The 20943-nt window shown below is 34.0% G+C and overlaps 2 protein-coding genes across 5 annotated transcripts; both read left to right on the top strand.

Annotated features, from left to right (window-relative positions):
* Positions 1-4126: 4126 nt before the first annotated feature.
* Positions 4127-10873, top strand: LOC132178832 (BTB/POZ domain-containing protein NPY2). 4 transcript variants are annotated; one of them, XM_059591394.1, is made up of 5 exons: positions 4127-4339; positions 5227-6026; positions 7718-7787; positions 8779-9957; positions 10180-10873. In XM_059591394.1, the coding sequence occupies exons 2-5, from the start codon at positions 5965-5967 to the stop codon at positions 10744-10746; spliced, it is 1878 nt and encodes a 625-aa protein (XP_059447377.1). In that variant the 5' UTR covers positions 4127-4339; positions 5227-5964; the 3' UTR covers positions 10747-10873. The 4 variants fall into 4 exon arrangements, with proteins under 4 accessions (XP_059447377.1, XP_059447378.1, XP_059447376.1 ...); XM_059591395.1 differs by having other exon boundaries at positions 4127-4262; XM_059591393.1 differs by lacking the exon at positions 4127-4339 and adding an exon at positions 4429-4601.
* Positions 10874-16566: 5693 nt separating this feature from the next.
* LOC132179491 (LOB domain-containing protein 38-like) lies at positions 16567-17577 on the top strand. Its single transcript, XM_059592225.1, has 2 exons — positions 16567-16808; positions 16904-17577. The coding sequence occupies exons 1-2, from the start codon at positions 16625-16627 to the stop codon at positions 17314-17316; spliced, it is 597 nt and encodes a 198-aa protein (XP_059448208.1). The 5' UTR covers positions 16567-16624; the 3' UTR covers positions 17317-17577.
* Positions 17578-20943: the final 3366 nt, after the last annotated feature.

The following is a 20943-nucleotide window of genomic DNA, read 5'->3' on the forward strand; positions in this document are numbered from 1 at the left end:
TGATTTAAAAACTCTATTTCTCAAACACAATCTTAAGCATGCTCTTAATACTTATAGAATATCTACACAATTTAACTAACTAAATTCTAACTAATCCAAAAAAAATGCTCGTTCAGAAGTTTGGCCTTTAAAAACATGGTTAAGCATTTGAAATCACATTCTCAAACGATATATCGCTTTTTGTAATGTAAAAGAGTGCAATTCCAAACGCTCACTTAGCTAAAAACTTTGTTTACCCTTTTGAATGAGAAGGACCACAACACAGATTTAAGCACAGATCTAAATGTAGCTAAGTTTGTGAGTATTTGTACTCTTTCTCCCTTTTTTTAAAACCCCATGTGTCGATGTATTCGTTTATTTTCTTATGGGAAGAGCAACGGGAAACATGGGAAAGATGCTTAAGATAATGCTGTGGTCCTGACCATGTTCTATTATTTCTTTTTCTTCTTCTGCATAAAAGGAACCAATGTATCATGTATGAGCATGATGCATCCACAAACAATCTTCTACTTTGACGCATGCCGTGCTCTGCTATATATTCATTGGTTCATGTAATGTAGACCATCAAGACCAATGGTTGCCATGATTGGCCATCAGTTTTATTTTATTTTTATTTTTTATTTTTACTTGGGTTTTCAAGCAAAATCCCATATAGGTTCTAAGTTACTTCTGAGCATGGCAGTGGCGGCCATGTGCATTGTGTTAGATCTAATCAAACAAGAATGTGTACTATTCTCTTCTTTCTTTCTTTTATCTTCTTCTAGTTAGTACGTATGCACTGATCAGGGCAAGAAGGCAAAGTAATAGTGATTGCTAACTTTAAGTACAATATATAGTTATTTATATATACGCCTAGTCCAGTTCGGCCGGTTTCATTGAAAAAACGAACTGAAAAGCTTAGAATTCAAATGAAGATGACACAGCTCGAACCGCAAGTTATGATCGGACTACAAACGCCAATACAAAGTCATATAACAAAAAACAAACAATAGGGCTTGACCATTAAAAAAACAGAAACCTAGATAGTTAAATTTATCGTGTCAGCATTACGCTTGTGATTTCAAGCGCACCCATAAGTGAATGCTCTCATATCAACATTTCAAATAAAAACCTTATACCCAGATTGAATTCGAGAAATTTTTTGTTCATGTTTTGAGTGTCATACTGTTCTCTTAATTTACTAAATTAAGCATTAGAAAGTCTCTTTACCGATAACCTCTGATTAGTCTACGACTACCCTTTCTCGACCGAATTGAATCATGCAATCAACTGCATCATCATCGTCATTATCATGAATTATTAGGAAGGTATAAGTATTTATCCATGCTCTCCCTTGCATGGCTTATAATATTGATTCTCCTCAAAATATAGGTGTTGGCAAATGCGAGAAAGTATATATATATATATATATATATATATATGAAACATAATAATATTATTGTAGCCAAGGCATGTGGTGGGTCAAAGAGGACGTGTGTAGTCTAGAAAAGAAAAGGTCAAAGTGGATGTAGGGGGGTCCTTTTCCACACGCTAGGGTTGTGGTCTTTTGCTATCCAAATGTCTAATAAGATTAGGCATGTAGGACCTTTGAAGTTTTGAGCAGCCTGCATGACAGGTAACTCGTTGACCAAATCTTATCGGCAAACCCTCCCACCACGTAATCACTTGGTGCTCATTCAATCTAACACCCTCTTTTGTCTTTCAATTTCATCATAAGGAATGGTGTGGATATAATTTCTTTGATTCAGATAGATATATATACATACAAGTTCATGGGTTATTTTCAGAGATACAGTCAGCACTATGATTGTGAGTTAAGATACTTTTTTGACCAAAAAGTGTGGTGACCGGCAGTGAGTCGTCAGAGCATCTTGAGCCGACGCTCTAAAACTTTTATATTGTGTATATGTGTGAATTCATCATTCAACTTGTGTGAAACTCATATGAGTTCACAAATTTAATGGTAAATCCATCGAATTTACAAAAAGAGATGATTAAAATAATGATGTGTAACAGTCATCTTTAGTTAATATATGCAAAAATTACATTTATGAGTTTGTTTTTTCATTATCTAAATGCATATTTTGTTTTTGAATCATATTATTTAGTAGATTGTTATACAATTATCATATAATTTGATCAATCTTTGAATCAACAACTTTGTAAAAAAAGAAAAATCAATAGCTAATTTTTATAATCATGTCATGTGAGTTGTATGTCAGTTATATGACTTGGTCTATGCTGGGTAGATGAATCCCGCACTTTAAGTTGTTTGAAAGACTTGTCCAATCAGTACTCCGGTCCATGCATTCCTCTCTCGTTCCCTACCCGAATGTCATAAGGTAGGGATCAACCTCTATTTGTGTTTGTGTTTGTGTTTGTTTGTGTTTGTTTTTGTTTTTGTTTTTGTTTTTGTTTTCTTAAAGTGTTTGTATCATTGTATGTATGAGAGGGGGATCGTGGGGGCATGACAGAATGCTGAGAACCAGTGAACTGTGAAGCAAAGATAAGGTGGTGTGACTAGTGAATAGTGGCTACTTCGTCTCTCTCTCTCTCTCTCTCTCTCTCTCTCTGATCATGTAAATAGCTTGGTTACGCTATGGACAAAGCATGCAATTTGTGAAAAAGTTAAAGAGCTTGGTTAAGTGGGTCAAGCTCAAGAACCTAAATTATTGAAACTTGAATTGGCTTATACCGATAACCTACCTAATTGCAATCATTTTCCCTCCACATTTTACATTGATTTTATCCCAACCTTTGCTTCTAGATGCAATAAGTAGGAATGACCACTTTTAGAACTAAGATATATGCTCAATTTTTGTAATTTTGTTGTTGGAATTACTAAGCGTTTAGATAATAAGTGTAAAAGAGTTAATATGAGTTCTGTCTGTCTAAGTAAATGTTGAATTGTTCGCTCACTTATTCAGATAAGTGAGTCTCATTAAAATTTTATCCTATTTGATAACAGTTCAGACAATCTAGATACTTCAAAAACACACTATGTATAATTATTTGATCATTTTGATTAGGGTAATGCCCGTACAACTATACATATGCACTAAAAGAAATTATTAGGAGATCTTAATCAAATGTCATACACCCACGCCAAATTTGTAACATTCTATTTAATTATGTGCTTCACATACTACTATAATCATGGGTGAGTCTGGGGCCTCTAGCCTCCAAGATTACAAAAAATATTTTAAAATTTATATTTTTTATAAGGTGTACTATCACGTTAGAAAGTAGACATTTGTTCGCACTGCATTTTTTTTTTTTTTTTTTAAAGATAAATGTATTAACAAACAATTCAAAACAAGAAGAAATCTTATTTATATATATATATATATATATATAAGATTGCTTCATGTTTTAAAACACATTTTTAAACTAAAACTAAAAAAAAAAAAACTCTTCAAAATATATAAATAAACATATCCACTGCATTCTCCAAATGATGCTATGGACATTAACTAGTAATAAATAACCAATAGGGGTAATTTCACTTTAAACCTCTAAATTACCACATGATTTGAGAAGCCCAAAACTTTAAAACCTCTCAATTTGAACTCATAAACTTTCAATTGCAGTCAATTTGAACATCTCTATCAGATTTAGCCGTTAACATCCTTGATTTACTCCTAAAAAGACCAAGATATCTTTGATTTTTTTTTTAACTTTTTTTTTTTTTAAAAAAAAAATGGAATTAAGGGTAAATTTGAAATTTTATACAAAAATCAGGAATATGAATGTTATTGTCTCACTTTTAACGTTTAAAATCTGACGAAAGAATTCAAATTAATTGCAATTGAAAGTTCAAGGGTCCAAATTAAAAAATTTTAAAATTTGAGAGCTTTTCAAATATTCAGAATCTAAAATGAAATTATCCCTAACCAATAAGTTCCATAATATTTCATAAAAATTGCTAAGAATTTTTTTATTAAAATATAAGAAAGGAAATAAACCCTTTTTGACATTTTGAAGTTGTAGCCAATTGAAGTGTGACATGGTAAAAGCTCACGTATTTGTTTGTATGGTACTGTTTGATCATCACTCTTTTTAAGTTTTCTGGTGCTACTGGCACAACCTTGATGTAGAAGAATAAGATAGTACAAGAGAGAGAGAGAGAGAGAGATGTGGGTAATAATGGAGTTAATAAGGAAGCAAGTGAAGGGTCATTTAATGAGGGAGTCCGGATTATGGGGGTAACAACAAGAAAGCTGGAGTGTCAGTGTGGCGTGCATGACTGAGCAAGTGTAATGGTTAGTGTTAATGCCCCCAAAAATTGAATGAACATCATCCAACTTTCTCAGGGAAATCATAGAGAAAAGAAAAGTGGGTGAGTAAAGGGAAAATATTGTGGTTTGAGAAAGTACTAGTGTTGGTACTAACGAGACTGATAAAAACATTTCGTAACAGCTTGGCTTTTACTATAATATGTCTTGTTTGGGTGGCCTCTGTGGTAGTACTTGAGGTTTTTGACGCAAAGACTGTGAGAACCAGCTCATTTTCTGATGGGTGCTTTTGGGTTGTTTCTTTAGCTTTTGGTTCTGTTTTTTTTTGTGGTGGTGAGTTGAGTCCTCCAGAGTTAAAGTTCTCATGTGAGTAGTCTTAATGGCAGTGTCACTGTTCCACTGAAATCTTTCTGATTCTTGACGCAAAAAGATTGGAATGCTGGTGCAAGATTTTCTATGATTTTTTCTGTCTCTTGTTTGTTTTGTGAGGTTTGCTTCTTCTTTGATATGGTTTTAAAGTTCTTGGTTTGGTTTTGCTGATATACCACCTCAAACTTGAAGTGGGTTTCTCTTAATTTCACATTATTTCTTGTAACTTGTTATTACTCTATACAGCTTTGTAGATTTGAAGTACGGGTCTTGGGTTCTTTTGGGCCTTTGTCTTTATGTTTCCAACTTGATATTGGGCATATTTCTTCATGTGGGGTTCTAGAGTCTCAACATTATACAACATAAACATGATCTTCAGCTTTCAATATTTTACTAGATTTCTGTGATATATTCTGATAGATTCCTCAGATTTCAGTTAAAATCTTGTGGTGATTTTGTTGTTGGTAGTTGATGTTTAGTTGTTCATTACTATAAATTAACTTCTATGTTTGTGATCTCTCTCTAATTTATTCCGATACTGTGCAAAATAAAGAGAGATGCTTGTTGTCTACCGTTTTGGTGGTTTCTTCAACTGATACCGAGATGCTGTTTTCTGTTTCAGGTTTTTTTCAAACTTCAACGGTTGAAAAAATCATATATAAAGTTGATATTTTTCTTCTTTGTTTATTTATTTATTTATTTGTATACGTTGGGTTTGGAACTTGAAGCTTTAAAGTCCACAAGAGGCCTTGGTGGTGTGAATCCTTAAAAAAATGGAAAACAAAGGAACAAAGTGATCAGGAAGAGAAAAGATATAGTGGGGGGAGTGCGGTGGAGTCAGATTTGTGCTTGTGGTGTCACTGGTTTGAGAATTATTTTAGTCTTAGGACTCTGTTGGCTATGTCTCCTGGGCTGACTAGGTGCGCCCGGGCTCCGTGGGCTTTGCCGCCGACCAAGGAAACACCCTCTTCTTTGGCTCTCTTGGCATTCAAGAGAACCTTTTCTTAAAAAATTGCACAACCCCATCTTGTGTTTCCCTTTATCTCTTTCTCTCTCTTACTCAGACTCTTTGCCTCGGTTGCTGTCAAAGATTCGCTCTCATACCCCCACAAGCATATATCCTTCCCCTCTTTGAGATCCTTCCTTTCTTTCTTGGAGATCAGGAACTTGGTTGCATTCAGAAATTCTGGTCCCCACACTTGGGGCTTTTTTCTTTCCATTTCTGGGGAGATTTCCTCGATTGGGGGGTTTATGAATGTTCACTGAGGATGTGCGGTTGTGTCTATCACTAATCGGTTGAGTGTTGGAGAAGGTTGGTTTGAAGTTATAAGGGCTGAAGCTGATCTTTTTGCTTTCAAAGATGAAGTTCATGAAACTTGGATCGAAGCCAGATTCCTTTCAGACTGATGGGAACAATGTCAGGTGAGATCATTTACAGTCTCTTTTTTTTTTTTTTATGCATTCCAGTTCAAGCCTGGTGCTGATGACTTCGGCTCTTTCAATAGTTTCTCTGTTCATTAAAATTCTCTTTGCCGCCTCTTTTGTATTAGATTTGCCTCTCTTCTGTCGTATGTTCGTCGTTTTGATTGATCCTTACTGTAGCACTTTTACGAAGCAGTTTGAATTTTGAGTTATATTTTCAGATATCATGTATTTGATTCTCTCTGCAAAGCTAAAGAATGGCTTAAGGTCTATTTCCAGCTCCCTTTGGTGCCTGCTAACGACTTCATTGCTCAAAAAATAGGACCTTTTTTAAAATATTTTTTGGTGGGTTTGAAAGTTCTCATAGTTCATCATCTTTCTATTTGAGCTTTGCCCATTTTGTTGCCTTAAATTTTTACTTTTTTTGCTAGGTTTGATATTGACCTTAGATGATTTATTTCTCTGTTGGCATTTCAGTTTTGAGAGGAAGTGCTCTGTTTTCGTAGTTCTAACAATGTCAGGAAATAAGAAAATTGCTTCTGCTTTTTAAATTTGTAAATTTTCTTAAGAGTGCCTCATAAATGTTAAGCATTTCTGATTGTTGGGTGCGCGTACTGTAGTATTGTTTTTTGTAGTAGCTGTCATTATTTGGCTATAGAATGTGATGGGATTTAAAAAAAAAAAATGATGGTTGTATTGATTGAGTGAATAAGAAGTTATTCAGTTATAATTCCCTCAAAGCTTAATAATTACATCTGTTCCAAACTTTGAATGTGTCGATTAACCAAAAGTTGAGTACATATCTGATCCTAGATGAAAAAGGTATTAAAAGTCATGGAAAATTGTGGGGAAAAGTTGAGTACATATCTGAGCGTAGGTATCAAGGTATCAGAAGTCACAGAAAACAGTTATCCAACTTGAGCAATGATAGTGTCATTGAATTTGTTCCCTATTCGGGAATGTTGTGGCGAAATTGTGACACTTGTGCTTGTAAACCCTCATATTCTTTTAATAGAGACCATATATGTAAGTTTAAGTCTAAACTAGGGACATTTATAAAACTAGCATGAAGTAACTTGAAGCTTGGTGTATTTGAAACTACACTTGCTTAGCAATACCTCTTATTTGCAGGTATTTGAAGTTTCACTCTGAGTTCCAATCCCTTTATGATTAATGACTTGCAATATCTTGGTATTGGGTCTGTTTTGGAATGTTACCTCTGGTGGAGTAGATTCCAGCTCTACTAGTTTAATGGCTGTCCAGTTGCCTGGTCATTTAAGAGGTGCACATGTGGTAGAATGTCTTAAATTGAAATTGAATAAGGGTATTTGACTTTCAAACAGTTCAAGGATGGTAAATAGACGAAAATATTCTAGTAGCTTATCTATTCATTGATTGACTAACATGGTTTATTACATATTCGATTTTAAAGCAACGACATGCTTGGCAAGAACTAGACCTGGAGAGTAATTTTACATGGAACTGTATAGAATTTTAAATTAAGTTATTATCATCTAGCTTTTTAGTGAAGTTTTACGTGTAGGGAACAGATAAAGATGGTCTAAAAAGGATTGTCTATGATTTCAGATATTCTTCATTGCTTATAACGATAGCTTGCTTATATTTGACATTTCTTTTTATGTATTTATAGCATTCTCAGTAACTTTACGATTGAACATATCAATGTGCAGGTATGTGTCAAGTGACTTGCCAACAGACATTGTTCTTATTGTAGGGGATGTAAATTTCTATCTTCATAAGGTACAATATTCTTTAATCGAGTACTTTTGTATGTAATGAAGATAATTCGTTTTAGCTATGTAGGATTTTTTTTTCTGAGCTGCTATGTAGGACTTCAAGATGCATAGAAGGCATCCTAACTACTTACCTATCTTATTTAAGCTATTTAATATTTAGATTGGCTGATCCTTATGAAATTATCTGCTGTGGCTGCTTCTGTTATTATTATCTTTTAAGTCTTTTCCCTTTCCTTCTCTAGACAAAGTGCATGCTTGGTTGCTTATGTACAAAAAGGTACTTAACTAATTCGAAAATATAATGTGACAATGATTTAATCTAGCTCAGCTTGCAAACTCTCAGTTCTGACATGCTCATGGAGCAGTCCTTTTAACTCCAAGCTATGTACTCAGCTTGTTTGTTTATTGAAAATACTGTATATATAATTTATTTCTAGATAGAGATTATTAGAAAGGTCACGACTCAAGAAAAACGTTAGCCATATTTGCGCCACTATTCCAAAAGGATTAGTTTGAGTTATAATTGGAGCGCTTTGGTATTAATTGTAAAGCCAAATACCACTTAGCAAGGAATCAATATAGGACTTAGCACACATAAAATACCTCCGTCATTTCAGCCACCCAATGCGAGACTAACATTTTAGGATGTCACAAAAATGATAATAAAATCCATGTCGCCAATGACTACCTTATAACTTAATTGATTATAATAATAATAAAAAGGGACTAATAAGGAAATGATGGATATGGTTATCAAGACACGCAATGAAAAAATATGTTAAGAGGCATTGGTTGGCACTAGCTTTAACTTTTAGTACTATCTCTAGTAGGAACGAGCCCGATTTTGGGATCTACTTTGCAATCTCAATGATGAAATCAAGCAGATTTGGGCAAACTTGGTTCAAATCTGCTCATTTGCATTCATGACAATGCATGTCAATATGTTGTGTGAATATCTATATGTTTTGATACCAAATCTGAAATATCTGGTGCAGTTTCCTCTACTGTCAAAGAGTGCCCGCCTGCAGAAGTTGGTTGCAACCACTAATGAAGAGAACACGGATGAAGTTCACATTTCTGACATTCCTGGTGGTCCTGCTGCCTTTGAGATATGTGCCAAGTTTTGTTATGGCATGACAGTCACCCTCAATGCTTATAATGTTGTTGCGGCTCGATGTGCAGCTGAGTACCTAGAAATGCATGAGACCATGGAGAGAGGGAACCTCATTTACAAGATTGATGTCTTTCTTAGCTCTAGTATTTTCCGCAGCTGGAAAGACTCAATCATTGCCCTTCAGACTACGAAGTTTCTGTTACCATTATCTGAGGACTTGAAGGTGGTCAGCAATTGCATTGAATCTATAGCTACCAAGGCCTGTGTTGATGTTTCCAAGGTTGACTGGTCCTATACCTATAACCGGAAGAAACTCCCAGAGGAAAATGGGAATGATCTGAACTGCAATGGTCTCAGAAATCGTCTGGTGCCAAACGACTGGTGGGTTGAGGATTTGTGCGAGCTTGAAAATGATCTATATAAGCGTGTTCTAATGAATATTAAAAACAAAGGGATAGTTTCTAATGATGTGATTGGAGAAGCGTTGAAGGCGTATGCTTATAGAAGGTTGCCTGGATTCAGTAAGGGTATGATTCAGTCTGGAGATATGGTAAAGCATCGGTCAATAGTAGATTCTATAGTGTGGTTGTTGCCTGCAGAGAAAGGCAGTGTCTCTTGTAGTTTCTTGCTCAAGTTGTTGAAAGCTTCCATTTATCTGGACTCGGGAGAGATGGCTAAGGGCGGGCTGGTGAGGAGAATAGGACAGCAACTGGAGGAGGCTTCTGTACATGATCTTTTGATACGAGCACCAGAAGACGACACTGCAATGTATGAAGTTAGTACGGTACAGAAAATAGTACAAGAGTTCCTAATGCAAGATCAGAATGCTGAGATTGAATCACTAGAAAAAAGCCATGAGCTTCTGGAGACAAGAAGGCCAGGGATTTTATCAGATGCTTCAAAGCTGATGGTGGCAAAACTGATAGATGGATACCTTGCTGAAATTTCCAAGGATCCCAATCTACCCTTATCGAATTTTGTTGATCTTGCTGAGATGGTGTCTGGTATCTCTAGGCCTGCTCATGACGGGCTTTATCGCGCCATTGACATGTATCTGAAGGTAAGAGTTTCTCAAATGATTTTTATGGTGCATATGCATTAAGTTGCAAACTCCATGGTGTAAAACATGCTTTACATTCTGTTGTAGTCGGGCTTGATGCTAGAAATTTCGTTATTTATTAAAGTGCTCACAATTCTTACTGCTGTTGCATTCAAGCTTAATCTGCGTGATTTTGCGAGGTAATATCTAAATAGAATTGCATTCTTCTGTGTCTTGATGCAGGAGCACCCGGGGATCAGCAAAAGTGAGAGGAAAAGGATATGCAAGCTGATGGACTGCAAGAAGCTATCAGTTGATGCATGCATGCATGCCGTGCAAAATGAGAGACTCCCATTGCGTGTAGTTGTGCAGGTGCTCTTTTTCGAGCAGGTTAGGGCTGCTGCATCATCTGGCAGCAGCACGCCTGACCTACCCAAAGGCATTAAGGATCTAAATGGTGGCTCTCATGGGAGCTCAAGGTCAGCAACAACTAACACCGAGGAAGAATGGGATGCGGTAGCCACGGCTGAGGAGCTCAAGGCCCTAAAGGGGGAGCTAGCTGCTTTAAGGTTGGGCAATGGAGTTGGAGGTAATGAGAGAAATGGAGATGGTAAAAGTAACGTAGACAAAGCTGCCATTAGCAAAATGAAAGGGCTGCTTAAGTCAAAGAAGATCTTTTCAAAGCTTTGGTCTAGCAAAGGGGGACAAGGTGAGAATAGTGGCTCAGATTCATCTGATAGTCTTGGTTCTGCAAACCCTGAAGAAGTTAAATCAACACCTTCCAGAAATAGGAGACATTCAGTATCTTAGAAATGACAGAATTAGTGTTGGTGGGTTCTTTTTGGTCTTTTTGCCTTCTTAATGACAATAGCAACTTCAAAAGTAGTGCTTATCGTTTAATTTAGCAAAAATGAAGTGCATATAGTTTTTGGATGAAGAGTTTAGAGTTGATTTTGCTGAGAATTTTACAGTTACTGAGAAACTTACCACTTGAGGGAATAAAAAAGGAAGGGTAATTGTATATAAGACAAATGCCCAAAGAGGTAGAGCTCTTGCCATCATATATGGTGTCTGCCCATCAGTCTTAACAGGTTATTTCCCCTCACATGGCAGGGGCATTCATCTCTTTGAGCTACATGAGCACTTGGTTACATCTTATATATATATTCATTTATGTCATTGACATTGGCATTCTTGCTTCTGTATGCTAATAGAGAGTATTTTTGAAGAAGGCTTGCAAACCCAGTAAAATCAGTATTGTGGATCAATACAAAAATAAATGGCTACAATTCAAAGAAGCCTGGATCCATAAAAAAAAAAGAAAAAAAAGATATCCATGCCCATCTATATTGAAAGGTAAAATCAGTGTATATATATATATATATATATTACAAGAACAAAAGGGCTATGAGAGATATATTCTATTTCCCTTCCCCCTTTCTCAAATTTAGAAATTATCTGGGCCCTAGGGTTCACAAAATTGAACAGGCCCATCATTGTAATCCTCCACTTGCATCCTGCAAAATATAGGTAGCCTCATTTTTGTTAAGACCAAACAGGAAATGATTTTCTTTTCTCTTTTTTTAGTAACTATATTTTGCAGGATGCAAGTGAGAAAAGTTCCAGAAGATGTGGTTTCATATATAAATATTTTAAAGTAACTCCAAGTCCAAGAGATATTGTTTGGTCAGATAAATATATTTAAAACCCAGAAAATGGTATCTGAAAATTTTAAAAAAAAAATAAAATGGGACGGCTGTTGGAATCTTAAAGATTCTAAATTTCTTATTACCTATATTAATCAGCATTACTGCTGGCAGTTATCATCAAAAGGGAACACAAAAAGAAAATGTCACTAGTCAAGCTGTTAGATTTATCTATTATTTTTCTCTAAGCTGATGTTAAACCAAACACTAAACAGTGTCTTGTCATTTGGATAACCTAAGAGGTATACATAAACATTGAGATTACAGTTAATTAATCCGGCTTGCATCGAAACAAACAAAATTGCACATCTAATAGACCTAAATAATCTTTAAAATCATCGTCACGAGAGTCGGCTTTTCTCTGGCACCCTTTTCTCCACATACCCAAGTTTTGTGTATGGTCGTGGGTGATTTTCTCTTTTTGACTTAAATCAACAAAAAATTAGAGATTACATGTCATTAAGCCGCATAATGAATGCGGCAGCGGGTTAAGCTTATGTATATTATTAATCTAAGCAAAGGTCACTATGCTAATTAGAATTAAATAAAATTGATAGGTTGTTGTTTTGTACACAAGCACATTGTTCATGTCAAATTATTCAACTGCTGTTAGCTGCAGAATATATATATAATGTTATTAATCCAAAAAATATATATTAATATATATATGTTGAACGTTTATTACAAAGGACAGGAGGCAAGACTACTTTACAGTCACAACCAACAAATACTGAAGTCCCAACAAAAGTTTGATAGGAAGTAAGATGGCTTCACGCGTGAAGTAGTTAGGAGCAAGATTCCCCATGCCATCAAAAAGAATGAGGAAAACCCTTTTCCCTTCTTCTTCTACTTCTTTCTTTTTTTTTTTTTTTTTTTTTTTTTAAAAAAAAAGCAATCATATAAAAAAATATTTAGGGTGCTACAATTTTTTATTATAATTTTCTTATAAATTTATATGGGCATTCATAATTTATGGAAATGAGTGTTCCATGGCACTTCACATTTCAATGGCGGTTGGTGAGAACAGTGCATAGATTGTCGTATCAATTTGTAAATATAATAAGTGCAACATGACGGTCTAGACGTTAGATGCTGACATTATATAATAAGTGGTAGGTGAACTATCATGTTAGTTTGTAAGAAATTATATAGTAAAAGCTTGAAGTCCTATAATAAAGTAAAATATCTTTATCGACTTATATATATATATATATATAAAGCATCTTAACAAAAAAAAAAAAAAAAAAAAATTAAGGTGATAGAGCACAATAATTAGTGAGATTACCAAACATCAATTGTCATTTTTCTTTTTTGTTGGTAAAGTAACATTAATTTGTCTTTATGATACATGGAAGAGACACTTGAAAAGTAGTGTTTGTGTTGCAAAGAAAGAAAAGAGGGAAAACGCCAAAAAAGTCCCTCTCCAGCTTACTGTGTACGGCCAAAGCAACATACTGGGGAGGCCCCATCCATAACTCCATGCAATATATGCCAATTTCACATCATCCTAAACAGGACCGAATCATTAATTCTTTTTTACACACCCAAACTATAATTGCTTCTTTTTTTTTTTCTTTTTTTTTTTTTAAATATGGTATAAAAATAAAAGTATTTTTAAACATTTTCTATTTTTGAGATGTTTGTTATTATTATTTTATTTTGAAAAGAGAAAACAAAAATGGACAAAAATTTCCTCGCTCTCTTAAGTTTGATTGAGCCATTATTTTACCTAGTCACAGCAGGATTCAGTGAGACCCAAAACAACTGATACTAATCAAGTTTGAAAATTCTTATTACGAGAGTTGAATTTTCATCTCAGTGCTTATCTGACTACTTAAAAATTTTCTTGAGACCATTAAATTACGGGAAGATATGACAAATTGAGATTGATGGTAAAAGTGAGAGTAAAGAAAACATGGTTGGAATGAAGCCAAAAGAAATGAGGTGTGTGAAAGTAAAATCCGATGGTGATGATGAATCAGAATCCCATTCTCCACAAACTAAATAAACAATTAATTAATTAATTAATTTTTAATTTTTTTATTTAAAAAAAAAACAATTAAATAGTTTGTGGGATGCAAATAGTGGTCCATATCGGATAGACATGACACGTACGTACCCGAGTCGCCACTGTAACTTCGATCACTTCGCCTTATCATCTTCGTCATCTCAACTCTCACGCCACTCACTCACAACCACTTCTTTTTTCTTTTTATAAAATTTTTCCTATTTTTTTACACATTGTAATTATGTGTACCCACTTACTCTAAAGTTCATTAATTCTTTACCCAAATCTTTTTTCTTTTTTTAATTAACATTTCCCAAGACTAATTGAAAACAAAGTATTGCGCATGTACTAATTAATTGGTGCTTGGATGAGTATTTTATTGGGACAGAGTTTTTTTTCAAACTCGGTTGGAGAAATTTCCTCAAACGTCTCAAACTGACATGTATTCAAAATGTAGCATTTTTAATAGAGCTCAACGTGCATTTTTAAAAATACATTTTGATTCTCAAATGCATGTGAGACTTTATTAATAAATTGAATTATAATAAATTTTTTTAACCCAATTTAAAGAAAAACTCTGTCTTTCTATTGTAATTTACACTGTTTCACCATTCCAACCTCCCAAATAAAAAAAGGAAGAAGAAGAAGTATAAGTATAAGAAAAAAAGTAGGTTTATGCCCACAATTTAATATGGCCTAAAGAATGTATATACAATTAATTAGCATTAATTAACTTTAAGGAAATGCTTTGATGATTGGTTCCCCCCATTGGTCCAAACGTTTGAGCTACAGTCAGATCCACACTTGTGTATAATCAAAGACAATCTATATATATATAATGCCTTGAATATTGGGTTCTCCTATGGGTTCAACCATCATTTGGGCTACAGATTCTCCCATTAGTGAATATAATTAAGAAAAAAAAAAGATTAGGGAAAAAACAAAAGCTAGGCTATACCCAAAAGAAGGCATGCACATTTAATTTATAGCAAATTAGACAATAATGCCAGGCTGACCCATACTTTTATTTGCTCCAATGGTGAGATGTTGAAACCCTAACGACTTTATGAAATACCACAATGGTGGAAGAGTATTCATCACAGCTCTTAGAATATTGGGTTTCGTTTGTTAATGCTTTTTAAAGTATATATATTTTTTAAAATATTTTAATATGATATAAAAGCGAATAAATTTGAGTGTTTTATATTTTAAATTATACGTTAATTTTTTGTTTATTTAAAAGGAGAAAAAAAAATGAAAAAACCAACAAATTAAACCTTGTCGTCCTAAACCTTCGGACCAAGTACAAATTAACTACAAAGCCATGAGAATCTGGTTGTAGATATTCATGTATGAGAGAATCGACGGTGGAGAAACGATCACCATTTGCGGAGAAACGGAGCCGCTCTCATCAGTCATCACCCACTTCTTTGGAACCCTGCCCGTCCCTTGCCCCCCACCAACTTAACCATAGTTAACTAAAACCATGGGCTGAGTCACATTTATTATATATATATATATATATATATATATATATATATATATATTCCCATTCCCTCACTAAATTCTAGAAAATACTCAGATTCTATATGTGATATTCAATATAATTTATTTTTTAAAAAAATATATATATAATCTACACTAACTGAAAAAACTGTTTTAAAGATCAATCGTAAAAGTTTAGTTAAACAGCTGGTATATCTTACAATTAAGACCAAGGGTCTTAACTAAATGGAAAATTTACAAGCTCCAATTCTTTATTTATTAATTCATTTTACTCTCATTTCCTTTGGTTTTGACATAAAATACTTTCTTACGTTTGAAAAGGGCCGGCAACGTTCAAATAGTGGTCCGACGATCAATAAGGAGAAACTTAAATTTGAAAAATTGTTTATTGTTTTAAAAAAAATAGAAACAATTTTACGAAAAATTTAAAAAGTTTTCATGGTAGACCGAAAATGTTTTTGGTTTGACTATAATTTTTGATCTACCAAATACCAAAAAAAAAAAAAATACCTTTTTGTTCAGAAAACATTTTATATCGAAACATTTTTTTTTAGCTTCTTGAGCTACTCACTAGATGTTGGTAATTTGAGGTTTCACCCTTGTGAGTTTTTGATAAGTTCTCTGGCTGTACTTGGAACAAAATTTTTCTTCAAACTAGGTAAAAAGAATTTGCTCTAAACCAGTTTATAAAATTATTGCATACTTTTGTCTTCAAGAGGTAGCTTAATCGGATAAGATCACGCCTAATGAAGCGAATGTCACTAGTTCGAATCTCTCTCCCCCCTCTTGTACGGCCATGTCAAAAAAAATAAAATTGTTGCATGCTTTTCACATGCTCAAGAGACATATGATAATTAACCAATTAAACCCTTAATGAGTTGGTATAAAATTGATGTTATTTTTTTTTCTAATTAAATAAGGAAAAAAGTTTACCAGAGAGGATTATTCTCACTCTTGATCCGAAAGGAAGAGAGACTGGACAATTTTAAAATCGAAAAAGGAGTGGAAAATTCATGTTAGTCGGTGGCTATATAAATTGCACCCATTGGAAAATTAGAAAAATCCTAACTACACCTAAACTAACCATGGTTAACAAATCCTCCAATAATTACCCACTTACTTCAAATGTGCTCACATTATATATTAGAGAGGATTAAATAAGGAAAAAAATTTATTAGAGAAGGTTATTCTCACTCCTGAACCGAAAGGAAGAGATAGTGGACAATTTTAAAATCGAAAAAGGAGTGATAATTCATGTTAGTTGGTGGCTATATAAATTGCACCCATTGGAAAATTAGAAAAATCCTAACTACACCTAAACTAACCATGGTTAACAAATCCCCCAATAATTACCCACTTACTCCACATACGCTCTCACATTATATACCCTTCTCAAAGCCACGCCTCTCTTCTACCTACACCTCACCTCTCTCTCTCTCTCTCTCTCTCTCTCGTGAATGAGCCCAAGATGAGTTGCAATGGGTGCCGGGTTCTTCGAAAAGGTTGCAGCGACAACTGCATGCTTCGACAATGCCTGCAATGGATAGAGAGCCCCCAAGCCCAAGCCCACGCCACAGTCTTCGTCGCCAAGTTCTTCGGCCGAGCCTGCCTCATGTCCTTCATCTCCAGCGTCCCCGAGCGCCAACGACCTGGTAAAAATTTAATTATGATCGTATGACAGGCGTATAGGAGTCGGTTAACACGTTACTGCGTAGTGTTTGATCATTGTGTTGCTTTTCCTGGCCAGCTTTGTTTCAGTCTTTGTTATATGAAGCGGTCGGAAGGACGGTGAATCCGGTGAACGGAGTGGTGGGGCTGCTCCGGACGGGGAACTGGCACGTGTGCCAGGCGGCGGTGGAGACGGTTCTCGGTGGCGGCGAAGTTTGTAACGTGGCGGAGAAGACATCAGATATTCATCATGGTGATCATGACCAGCAATTGTGTGTTAGTCCAGTGGATCTTGATCTTTGCTTAACACCCAGATTGAATATTACGAGAATGGAAGAAGTGGGTGGTGGAATAAGGAAGAGGAGGATGAGTACTAGTAGTACTGCAAGAGAAACGACGCCGTCGGAGGAGTCTGAAACGATGACGTTGGGAAGTCATTATTCTTCTGGTACTGGTGGAAGAAAGACTACTCTGAAATTATTCCTTTCTTGAGAGCAAATGTATTTTCTTTTTCTATGCATTTCTTCTCTCTCTCTCTCTCTAATTAGGTTTAGCTAACAGGATTATAGTCTTTGTGCATGATTAATTGGACTTTCCTTGTATCAAGGTCCGGCAAGTTTCGGGATTTAGGCACAGATTTCTCACTTCTTTTTTTTTTCTTTTTTTTTGTCCCAAGGAGAGAGATTATGATCTTAAGTTGTTAATGGATAATGAAAAAAGAAAAGAAAGAAAATGCCAGCTTCTTTCTTTAATTTGAGTACTTCAACTTGTTATGATAGATTGCAGTGGGGAAGATATTTAGTTTACGATGATCGATTGGGATCCTCTCCATTTTCAAGTGAAACGAAAATCTCATTTGTAAACTCGTTTTGATTAGAAAAGGGGATGCATATATGATTATAGATTGCAGTTTATGATGGATTGGGATCAGGATCAGGATCATCTTCATTTCAAGTGAAAAGAAGATCGATCACATTTAAAAATTAGTTTTTGTGATAGATAACGGTTAACTAGATGTAGTTTTCAAGGGATAAAGATCGTCTCAATTTTAAGTGAAATGAAAATTAAATCCCATTTGAAAACTAGTTGTTTATTAGAATAAGGTATAATATGGATTGAGGTCAGGTGCAATCACAAGTTGCCTTCTGGATGAAGCATCTTTGTGTACCTTCATTGGTTGTACATATGATATGATATGATATAAATAATTAAGTTATTCAAGTTGGGTAGGCTAATTAATTAATTGATTAATTCCCAAAGTTCAAAGGTCAAGTCTATTCATTTTAAATATATAATTAATCTTGAAATTGGTTAGCTAAGGTGGTATCCTAGAAGTAATAGACTAAATTAAAATCGAAGATGTTCCATAGGAATAGGATGAGACACTTTCATGTACATTACAACAAGATAGAATAGGTGCGCGCACACTCCAGAATGGAATACTGCTAATTTGGCCTTTGAGTGCTTTAAAGGGGCATGCACTCAAAAAATAAATAAATAAATAAAAGAGCCATCAAATATCTAGCATATAAAAAGAAGAAACACAAGGAAAAACAACATCGCTTGCAAAATCCCATAGAATATAAATTTAAATAATTCCGTTTTTCATTTTTTATGGCCTTAAATTTTTAGAATAAATAATAATATATTAGCTTTTTTTGTTTTATTATTATTTTTTTTTTAACTATCTAATTTTTCAAAAGTACCTACGTCACACCCTCTATTTTAGTTATCCATTTCTTTATTCTTTATATATATATATATAGAAAAATGCCACAGTTCTTCTGGGTGTTCTATGTAGTTGTTATTTTCTAAAAATAATATGAGGGACCGGTCCGATAGGGTAAGGTTTTTTTTTTTTTTTTTTTTCTTTTTTTTTTTTACTTTTGCTTTTTTAGAAAACAATATCCACATAAGATCAAGAGAACACGAAGAAGAATGGTAGCAATATTGGGCTTCCAAAGCATAATCTTAGGATTGGAGAGTGGGGTCAATGTGACACCTTTTTTTTTAAAATTTTTTTTTTTTATTTTGTTGCAAATTGGTAATCTAATAGCAATAATTATATAAAGTCCATCGCCGCATCGCAATGGTGAATAATGGACCTCTCATGAAATCAAACTCCATTTCCTTTTTTCTTTTGCTGATCTCCACATAATTTTCACCACTAGGGTTTGGCCTTTTCTCTTTATTTGATTTTTGTTGATTTTCTGGCCTTGTTTTGAGTTGGGGGGTCAACTCTCTTTGTTGAGTACTGCTGTCACAACTGATGCATATAATTAAAGGGAAAATATATAAATTAAAATAAATAAATAAATAAAATAAATCATGCATGAAATTCTTAAAATTGCATGTCATTGAATGAGATACAAGAGAAAAATAAATATAATGTTGAGATAATAAAATCTGAATTATTTAACCAAAAACAACTACTAAGATTTTGAAAACCCTACTGGAAAATTATCTGAGAAATTTAAAGGATTTTCTAGCTATCTAATCCTTCTGTTAGACCTTTTTTTTTTTATTTAGCATCCGTTTGATTTAGAAATTTTCAAAACAAAAATGATAGAATTTATTCTATTGTTAACTATTTTCATAGTGAACGAATGAATCCACCATTAAATTTGTGTAAGTCTACATGAGTCCACGTGACAAATTTAATAATTAATATATTGAATTTGTAGGATGAAATGATGAACATATTGACGTGAATCATTCATCTTTTCAAAACGTGGCCGGAGTTTGAAAAATAACGATTTCAAAACGGAGGCAGGTGTTTGATAAAATTGCGATTTGCCCTTTAATTAAAGCACATTCTCTCTTAATTATAAGCGCATTAAAAACATGAATGATTTTTTTAATATTTTTCATGAATTTATTTAAAATATATCATACAATTGCAATTACAACCGAACCGACAACTTGTGTTTAGGCGGCTAAAGAAAAGGATTTTGTTTGTCGGCACGTGGTAAATGTTTTTGTGTTTTCTTCGAGGGTTCAATGTTCCCAGCACCGCATGTTAGTGGTGGGTTCCTTTAGTACTTACCTCCGCATGCGCCGGAGCTCTAACGTGACCTGTCGCTAACCAAACCAGTCAAACTCGTCAAAATTGTCTGGCTTCTCGTCTTCTACAAATCTATTTTTTTTTTTTATTTTATTTTATTTTATTTGAGATAATTAATTCCGAATTTATTGTGGGTGTCCGTTTTAAATTCAATGTATTTGTCTCTTTTTTTAAACCTTTTAATAAATATAAATGTCTATTTTTCATAAGTTTTTTTTTAAAAAAATCTTTATATTTCAAAATTTTTGACTAAATTTAACGAAAAATCTTGATGAAAATAAGTAATTGAAAATTTGATATCTTTTGAAAGTAATATCAAAAATTCAAAACGAGTGAAAGTTCATAAGAGTTTGAGTAAAGTCCACTTAACCCCCTCAAATTACCACTCCAATGACAATTTATTCCCCAAATTATCAATTACGACAATTTACTCTCAAACTACCAAAACAATGACAATGTACCTCCTAATGTTAGCAAAATGACGAAATTACCTCTATAAAATTTTCAATAAGACAAAAATACCCTTAAAATTTTGAAAAAAAATAAATAAATTTTAGTATTTTTATTTTTGTTTTTGTAAGGGTAATTTTGTCATTTTATTAAAATTGAGGGTACATTATCATTGTTTTGTCATTGTAAGGGTAATTTTGTCATTTTATTAAAATTGAGGGTACATTATCATTGTTTTGGTAGTTTGGAGAATAAATTGTTGCAATTAATAATTTAGAGGGTAGATTGTCGTTTGGAGTGGACTTTATCCAAAGAGTTTTATAAAGTTTTCTCCCTCATCGCGCCGGCCCTACCCCTTTAGAACTGATTGGTAAAATCTTTCGCCATCTTACAAAAAAACAAAAAAGAATGGACATGCAGAGCTGAGTACATCCAAAGCCAACACTGGGCGGAAATCCCTAGTTTGACTCCCTGTGGTGAAGATTCCTTTGGATTTTGTCTGTATTTTGCTTGGATGTTACTGCCAGGCTCTTCTTATTCTTCAATATGAATCATCATAAGAGCAAATGATTATTCACCATAATAAGTTCAACAAAATGGAGAAC

The sequence above is a fragment of the Corylus avellana genome, chromosome ca4, assembly GCF_901000735.1.
Source record: "Corylus avellana chromosome ca4, CavTom2PMs-1.0".
In the NCBI taxonomy this organism is placed as follows: domain Eukaryota; kingdom Viridiplantae; phylum Streptophyta; class Magnoliopsida; order Fagales; family Betulaceae; genus Corylus; species Corylus avellana.

Excerpts from the sequence above, each read along its gene's own strand:
- LOC132178832 (XM_059591394.1), top strand. The coding sequence starts at position 5,965 with ATGAAGTTCATGAAACTTGGATCGAAGCCAGATTCCTTTCAGACTGAT. Across the intron at positions 6,027-7,717 it reads ACTGATGGGAACAATGTCAG|GTATGTGTCAAGTGACTTGC; the intron begins GTGAGATCATTT and ends ATCAATGTGCAG. Across the intron at positions 7,788-8,778 it reads TAAATTTCTATCTTCATAAG|TTTCCTCTACTGTCAAAGAG; the intron begins GTACAATATTCT and ends TATCTGGTGCAG.
- LOC132179491 (XM_059592225.1), top strand. The coding sequence starts at position 16,625 with ATGAGTTGCAATGGGTGCCGGGTTCTTCGAAAAGGTTGCAGCGACAAC. Across the intron at positions 16,809-16,903 it reads CCCCGAGCGCCAACGACCTG|CTTTGTTTCAGTCTTTGTTA; the intron begins GTAAAAATTTAA and ends TTTCCTGGCCAG.